The 7,990-nt window shown below is 49.5% G+C and overlaps 1 protein-coding gene across 1 annotated transcript in view; it reads right to left on the reverse strand.

Moving 5' to 3' along the window:
* The window catches only part of PRTG (protogenin), a 79,253-nt gene extending 71,476 nt beyond the window's left edge, over nucleotides 1-7,777 (reverse strand). The window contains exons 1-2 of the mRNA XM_062584034.1: nucleotides 7,723-7,777; nucleotides 6,959-7,261 (exon numbers count right to left, since the gene is read on the reverse strand). Of these exons, the coding sequence (XP_062440018.1) occupies nucleotides 6,959-7,261; nucleotides 7,723-7,777 (358 nt within the window). The remainder of the gene's footprint in view (nucleotides 1-6,958; nucleotides 7,262-7,722) is intronic.
* Between the last annotated feature and the right edge of the window lie 213 nt (nucleotides 7,778-7,990).

Below are 7,990 nucleotides of genomic sequence, written 5' to 3' on the forward strand. Positions count from 1 at the left end.
ACCTGAGGACCAAGGTTACAAGAGATTAAATAACTACACTCCTTGCTGGTTTTCCCCCTCCCCAGTACTGAGTCACACATCCCCAACAACCCTTCCCAAAAGCGTCATGTACCATCCTGGTACTTTACAACTTTTGCTTCAAAGTCATGATAAAATTCTGGCAACATTTGGCATTGCATATAAGGCTCATTTTCACCATTCCCTCGTCTTTTGTAACATGTTTATTTTCCGCCCTCGCGCCGCGGATGCTCCCGCTCCCGTCGGGCACCGCAGCCCAGCGGAGACAGGCAGCCGAGGAACGAGGAACGGGCACTTCGGGACAGGGCCTCACCGCGGCGGCCGCCGTATTATCCACATGTCACCTCGTTTATTTTGCCTTCGTGAATGTTCGCATTGTTAAAAAGAAAAGGGGTAAAACCTCACAAAGAAAAAGGCACTTCTCCCCTGAGGAGATCAAATTCTATTTCATTGACGAAAACAGCCAGAATTAGCTTTTGAGTTAGGAAACATTGAAATAACAAAAGCAGTAAAGAAAACCCCTTTGTCCAGCACTGCTTATTTACGTTTTCCTCCAACACACATGGAAGGCCACCTCCTTCTGAATCTTTTATATATAGAAAAAACAAAATCTAAAAGGATGCTATGATAATTTCATTAATTAAATCATAGCTAAACCCTCCCATACTGTGGTAGGTTCATATCCATCTCCTTCCTGTGTCCCCTGTTTATCTCGCTATATAGAAAAGTAACAATGTTACCACGCAAGGGAGAAAAGGGCAGATGCAGGATTTTTAAGACTGCCCAAACTGCCCAACACAGATTATCTTGTTTGATTTTTTTTTCTCCTTAACTCACTTGTTAGGACAATCAACTTAAAAATGTAGATATTCTGCTGCTTAAAAGCTACCTAGAGGTTGACCCTAGCAACTAATGTTGACCATACAACCCACACTTGCTCAACAAAATGTGGAGATTTGGCATTGTTGATTACTTTTTCACTTAGGTGGTGATTACCAGTTATAAAGACTGGAAGTAATCAATCCCAATTTAACAGCTGGGCCTATTGATGGAACAGAAAAAAAAGAAAAAAGAAAGAAAAAGAAAACAATGCAAAACTAAACAAAAGATTATATCCCGAATTTTAGAGATAAGATATGGAAAAATAAGAAATGCTGAGGAAAACACACAAAAACTACACATAAAAATGTCCAACAACGGAAATGACCATGTCTCTGTAGGAAAATGCTTAGTAACTTTTTAAATTCTTCCTCCAAGATTCTCTTTTGTCATTGTCTTAAATTGTTCTGCACACCATCAATAGCCACAGCTGTTAAATTGTGAAGACGTGACAACAAGTCTCTAGGCAAACAACTGCTCAGAGTGAGATCCTTTTCTTTAGGATAATCAGAGCTGGCTGACAAAAGGGGGCCTTACTGAATGCCCTTTCAACAATTTCTACACTAAGACCTGCAGGGAGAGAGGGAGGGGGAGACAGGCAGGCGAGAGCACCACATTGCAAAACCAGAGCAGCATCCTTTGCTGCAGTACATTGCTTTGCAAGTAGGGAAAAAAAAAAAAGAAAAAAAAACCACTCGGATTTCAGTGCAACAATCACACGTACTGAAGGCAACAAAAGTCGCTCTAGTCCCAGCTTCCAGCATGGCACCACGCTTTCCTTCAACATTTCTCCGAGAGGTGAAAGCTTTATTGGCTACAGATCATGCTGCCAATAGGATGGAGCAATCCTTTTAAAAAGAAAAAAAAAAGAAGCTGGTAAAACTTTATACATTATAAACTCAAGGTGATAAAAAGCAATAAAAAAAAAAGAAAAAAAAAGGTAACAGCTTTGGCCTTACTAGCTAAGGAGAAAAGCAAAGGCATAAAACACCTCAGCTTGGCATTACGGTTAACACAAATTTGAAACTGAAGCGTTGAGGAAACTCATAAAAAGCTCACTTCCCTGGTGGGTAGGCAGTAGAAAAAAACACTGTTTGTGCGCGCTAAGTAGAGTTTCATACATTTTTTGTCCAGGCAAGGATAAAAAGCCCCAGCCCTCAGCCCGTGAAAGACCCGTTACAAGTGCAGACCAGCCACTGCTGAAGGAACGGGGAACGTTCTAGTGCAAAAAGCGATTACATCTGAACAGGATGCTGAAAATTTCTTCTGCAAATGTGATGCAGGGGTTCAGGGCAAAGGACGTCCGAGGCGGCTCTAGAAGGAAATTCTAGGAGAAAAATAAAAAAGAGGGGGAAAGAAGGCAAACATCTCCGTTTTCTTATTTCTTCGGTGCACCTCAGTGAAATAATAAAAACGGCACTGCTCTCCTTTACCGTTATCAACCAGCACTGCCAGCTGGGACAGCTGATCTCGCCCTCCTGCCCCAAACACCGGAGTCAAGCGCGCGGAGGACCGGCCCGCCGACGGGGCAGGGGTTCTCCTCCCGGGACGCGGAGCCGCGGCAGCAAGGCAGCGCCGGCGAAAGCCTGGCACGAGAGCTTCGCTGGCGGCGCGTCGCCCCAACGCACGACCGCCGGCTCTGACGGCCATTTGCCACTTCACTTCCACCTCCGCGAGGAAACGCTCCTGCCTCCCGCCCCCTTCCAGCTCAGGACGACCCCGTTACTTTTTAACGGGAACAGATTACGGAGCCCTACAAACATCTGGAGGATACCCGAAGTGATGGATTTCATGCAAAATGAAAACTACAGTGGGTTAAACCGCGGCGAGCCTTCCCGCCCCCCCCAGCGCTGCTCTCAGCCACGCCGCCACAGTCAATGCCGCATCAGGGAACTCATTTGGGTTAACACCACCTTTTGTTTTAATTCTATTATTTTAACCCGGATCAGTTCCCTGTTCAGTTAGCCACACATGCAGCTGCGCCCACCCAAGCAAGGGGACGGCGCAGAAGTGTGAGCAAACAGCTGGAGCAAGCACGGTCTGGTGCTAAAAAAAGTGGCTGTCACGTTACAGCATAAGGCTCAGCTGGATGCACTCTTAAGCAATCAAATATTTCAAACCTGAGCAAAAGACGTTATTACGGTATCAAAATATAAATGTTACCAATCGTTGACACTGTAATGGGACCCAGAGGAAGGTATCATCACATCACCGCTGCAGCAGGTGAGTAAAAGCACAATCCCTTCACTCGGTTATGTGCAAAAATCCCCGCATTTCAGGGACTGCAATACAGTGTGCGAACAGCTTCTCTCCCAGGAACACGTTAACAACTCCTTTTCCCAAGAAACCTTCTGCTTGCATAACCTTTCATTCCCATGCAACACAGAGAGCAGCGTGTGAGACATCAGGCTTGCGTTTCCTGTACTTTGAAAACCAAACATTAAGATCAATTCAGCCAAGCCAGGAGAGGAGAAAGGGTTATCCAGGAATGTTCCTACCAGCTGTATATATCCCATCTATCCATCTCAAGGCTTCAATTTCCACTTTTCATAAAAAGGAAATAAACAGTGAGCATCCTGCCCAAGCACTACCCAAAGCCAGTGTTACTCACTGCAGAACATCATCCCTCTTTCCCCTTTTTTCCTACTAGTTTGCTGGAAGTTCAGCTTTATTTTTAGACAGAGTTAGTCCTCTATGTCTAAACTTTCATTCCCAATTCAAAAATGCAGAAGTACAAGAGAGTATCTCAGAGCATTCATTTTTGACTGACTCAAAGTTGTACCAAAAAAGCTCAGACTTTCTCCATATTCCACATTCCTTTTATATTCTGGTAAGAGAGACCTCTTTTAGCAGCAGCAGCAGCAATAAGTTGGATTTTGAATAAGTCATTTTCTCTTTACTAGCAGCGTTTTAGCCCCACATGGTGCCTTACAAAGAATGGCACAGGAACCTCCTCCTCCCCCCCGGGTCAATTAGCCAGCTTGGGAAGCAACTACAAGCGCGTACTGAAACTAATATTTATTTTTACCTAAGTAATATCTCAGCTCCACAGTTTCCTTTAAAAAAGTAGGGGGATCTTACAGGGGGGAAAAAGCCCTAAATTAGTCAAATTCTTTTGTGCATGGATGAACAACAGGAAAGCAAAGCCTTGGGGCCTCTGGGGAGGAACCCTGTCCCTGCAGACCTACTCTGATGTGCTCATGAGATAAGGCTCCATAGTGACACTTAAGGAAAGGCCTGCTCACATTTGAATTTCTGCATTCCTCAAGAACAATTCATGGCAATCACTAACTTTGCAGAGGAGCTACATAAAAGCTTTGGCCAATGAATGAGGGTCATCTGCTCTTTATCACAAGGGTAAACCTCATCCTGGCCAGTTTCTAACCTTTTAACCCTGTGAATTCTTAATTTGCACATGAATAATGGAATTCTTGCCAAGAGTGCAACCTTCAGCTTCCAGTTCCTAACTTTAGAAACCAAGACCTGATCTCCTTGTGTGCTCAAATCTTAAACTCTTAGATAGATTAAAGTTTTTGGTTTCCAAATGCAACACTAAACATCACAATTCTGAAGCAAAAGATAAGCTTACTGGCAAAAGCTCTGACTAGGCAAAGTAAAAGCACATCCTCGCACCCTGCTGCTACCACAGACTGAAGAGAGCATTTGCTTTTTTTTTTCCCCCTCCAAAGAAAGAATGCCCATTTAATGCCTATTCTCCACCTGTTTAATACGTATAGTTCCTTCTGTACCTGGGCCACAAGGTAATTTGCATCTGCAGCAACAGCAAACGGCTTCTGAACAAAATCATAAGCCTAAAAAATCCCCACAAGACTTTAATTTCGTTCATTTAAGATATCTGCAAAGTTCAAACACATCATGATACGAAGGAGAACAACTCTAGAAAATAGGATACAGAACTGATTCAGCATCTCTGTTTTGTGGGTTTCAAAACGTAACTGTACCAATCACTGCCTTATTTCACAGTTTTGCAGAAAAGACAGGACATGGAGCCTGATTAGACTGGAGTATGACCAAAAGGAAGAGGCTGCCGCACAGGCTAACTTCACGTTTGGTCACTATTTAACCACTTAATCTCTAAGTCAGCAACACCTACTGTGATCATGATAGATCCACTATCTCTTCTAGTTTTCTCCAACAGAAATAGGAAACCTTTTAAGTATTCAAAGGAAAAAAAAGAAAAAAAAAAAGACACCTTTTGTCAAAGTCTTGTAGGGGAAAAAAAGCCCACAGAGGCTGCAAAACAGAAATGTCATTCCACAACATGCAATCCACTGGTCACAGCTCTCCTTTTGTGAAAATCTTTCATTAGCATTTATTTCCCCTTCCCTCCCCCCAAAAAAGAAAACAATTCCCAAAGCAGAACAACACCAGCTTTCTACTGAAATAATGTTTATGTGAGAAACCGTTAGAAAAGTTCAGTAGTGTCTGAATAAAAGCAGATGGTACCAGTTTATTACTGTGCTATACCACTCTGGCGTTCTATGCTGTTCCAGAAGTTCTCCAACAACTAGAACACAGAACTTGTCCTACAGCGCCTCAAATACAGCATATCCCTCTGCTCAAAGAGTTTTACACACAGAATCCATCCTCCACTGCTTTGCTTTATGTTTTTAAAAACCCAGATTCCAATCCTCTTAAGAAAGTCTTTCTTCAGTCTGTTTATTAATGGTGCTGACACTCCGAAACCTAATGACAACAACTTAAGTGTCAGCATTATTAATACACCATTTCTTAGCATTTAATCAGAAACACCCAAGAACTGCCTGGTCTGTTCATCCTGTACGGGAATAAGATGCCATAGTATGAAGTAAGAAATAGCCAGTGCTTGGAAAAGGAGAATTCAGAAATCCACTTCCTGCAGCATGTGAAAACTCATCCCTTATTCAGAGCCATCTGCTTTCAGATTGGTTTTTGATTGCCCAAAGCTCTGGCTCACTGAATAAGCTATTTCACACCTTCCTGTGATACCTCAAGGACAGTTACTATAATCTGTTCAGACACACACATAAAGTACTAGCACTCAGACGTTTTCAACGAGAGTGAACGTGCCAACCGTGTTAACTAGTTTCAGACCGAGTTTGGCAAAACCTGCCGTTTGCAGCTCATGTCCAGTTTCCACAGAAGTCCACAGCATAGTGCAGCTCGCCACAAGGTGAAGAGGTCAAAGGAACCCTTTTCCCGTGAGATAGAGTTAAGTCCCCCTAGAGAGGGAACACCAGAGGTCCACAGAAGTCGCGCACGTTCTGCGTCACGCTCCTCCTTTGACACGACTCAATGGCTTTTGGAGGTAAAAAGGAACGGCGCCGCGCAAGCGGCCCGGGGCGAAGCCGGGGCAGGCGGCTCGGCTCCTGCGCGCACCCTCGTCCCCGCGTTAAAGGACGCCGGGAGGACTGCGGCGAGGCGCGCTCGGGGTCGGGCCATCACAGCCTCAAAGGCACTTCGAAGCAGCTATTTCACTCACCGTTCCTCCAGCCGTAGCTGCCTACACTGCCTTACAAATCTGGTTCTCGCTTCCTGGAGGCACCTAGAAACAGACCGCTAAGGTCGGGTGCAGAGGACTGCAGAACGGTTCCCAAAGGATCAGCACCCGTTTCCACGTGCCTGAGGCAGAAGATCGGGGACTTGGCAGCTGACCAGCCGCTCCTTCCCCTGCCCCAAAGGCAGCCATCTCCACCATCGTACTGCTCTGGCTAACGACAGCCCCAATCAGCGCAACACTAAGCTACTGAAAAAGGGTGAGGGGACCCCTTTTTAGATCAGATTTGGGGATAGCCCTTGTAAGGCTGCAAGAACAGCACTTGGGAAGGTGGGAGACGTCCCACATGGCATCTGCCGCACCGGCTCGGCCACGTGCGGCCGCCCTGCACCCAGGGGACCCGGCCCCGACGTCGGTCCCGCTCGCGGCCCGAACACGCTGCCGTCAGCAGAGCTGACTTTCTCTTTGCTTTTGCGATTCGTCTGTTCGGACACGCAGCCAAACCAGCAGATCGCTGCGTGGCGGCCAGAGATCGCTGCCGCGGATTCGGGGGCTGGGACTTACTTGCTAGCGTAAGGTGACCTTTCTGACTGAGGATGGCCCCGTACTTGTTCAGGGCCAAGCACTGGTAAAATCCTTCGTCAGACGGCTCGCCTTTCTTTCCTCCCACCTCGCTGATGTACAAAGAGCCGTTGGATAACGTGTAGATCCGCTCGTTTTCAGAGACTCTGCCCCCGTTTTTCAGCCAGGTCACAGTTACCGGAGCTTCGCCGCGGGCCTGGCAGTCTAACACCACCGACTCCTTCCGTGAGACGGTCACGTCCCGGGGCTCCCGCACGAACAGCAGCTCGCTAAAGCACCACACTCCTGGGGGAGAGAGGGGTCGGGTGAGCGGCCCCGCAGCAGGCACGGCTCGCCCCGGCACGGCCCCAGCCCGCCGCTGCCCGCCCGCGGGCCGGGGCCGGGGCCGGGGCCGCGCCGTCGGGGGCGCCGCGGCGCCCGAGCCGCCCGCAGGGTTGACGATCCTGTCAAGAGCGCTGGAGCGGGGCGAGCCAGGAAGGGCCAACAGGCGCGGGGAGCCCGCGGCAACGCCGCCTCGCCTCGCCCGGCCCGGCCCGGCCCGGCCCGCGGCTCCGCGCCACCTCGGGGGCGGCTAACTGCCGCGCGCCCCCTCCCCCCGGGGCCGCCGCGCGAACAAAGCGCCGCGCGGGGCCGGGCCGGGCCGGGCCGGGCCGAGCCGGGCGCCCCGCGCTGAAACCACGTGCGACGGCGGGGCAGGGACGGGGCGCCTGGCCCGGCCCGGCCCGGCCCGGCCCGGCGGGACTCACCTGGCAGGGGGAGGAGCAGCGCCCAGAGCGGCGCCCGGCGGGGAAGCGGCGCCATCAGCGGGAGGCGCCGGGCATGCTCGGCCGCGGCGGGGACGCGGCGCGGGGCGAGCCGAGGCGGTCAGCGGGCGAGCGGAGGGGCGGGGAGGGACAGGGGGCGGACGGAGCGGCCGCGGCGCGCCCGTCCCGTCCCGGCCCCGCTCGCCGCATCTCGCCTCCATTGGCCTTTGGGGAGGCGAGGGGCGAGGGGCAGGGCCGGCGGGGGCAGGGC

Source organism: Rhea pennata, chromosome 10 (assembly GCF_028389875.1).
Source record: "Rhea pennata isolate bPtePen1 chromosome 10, bPtePen1.pri, whole genome shotgun sequence".
In the NCBI taxonomy this organism is placed as follows: domain Eukaryota; kingdom Metazoa; phylum Chordata; class Aves; order Rheiformes; family Rheidae; genus Rhea; species Rhea pennata.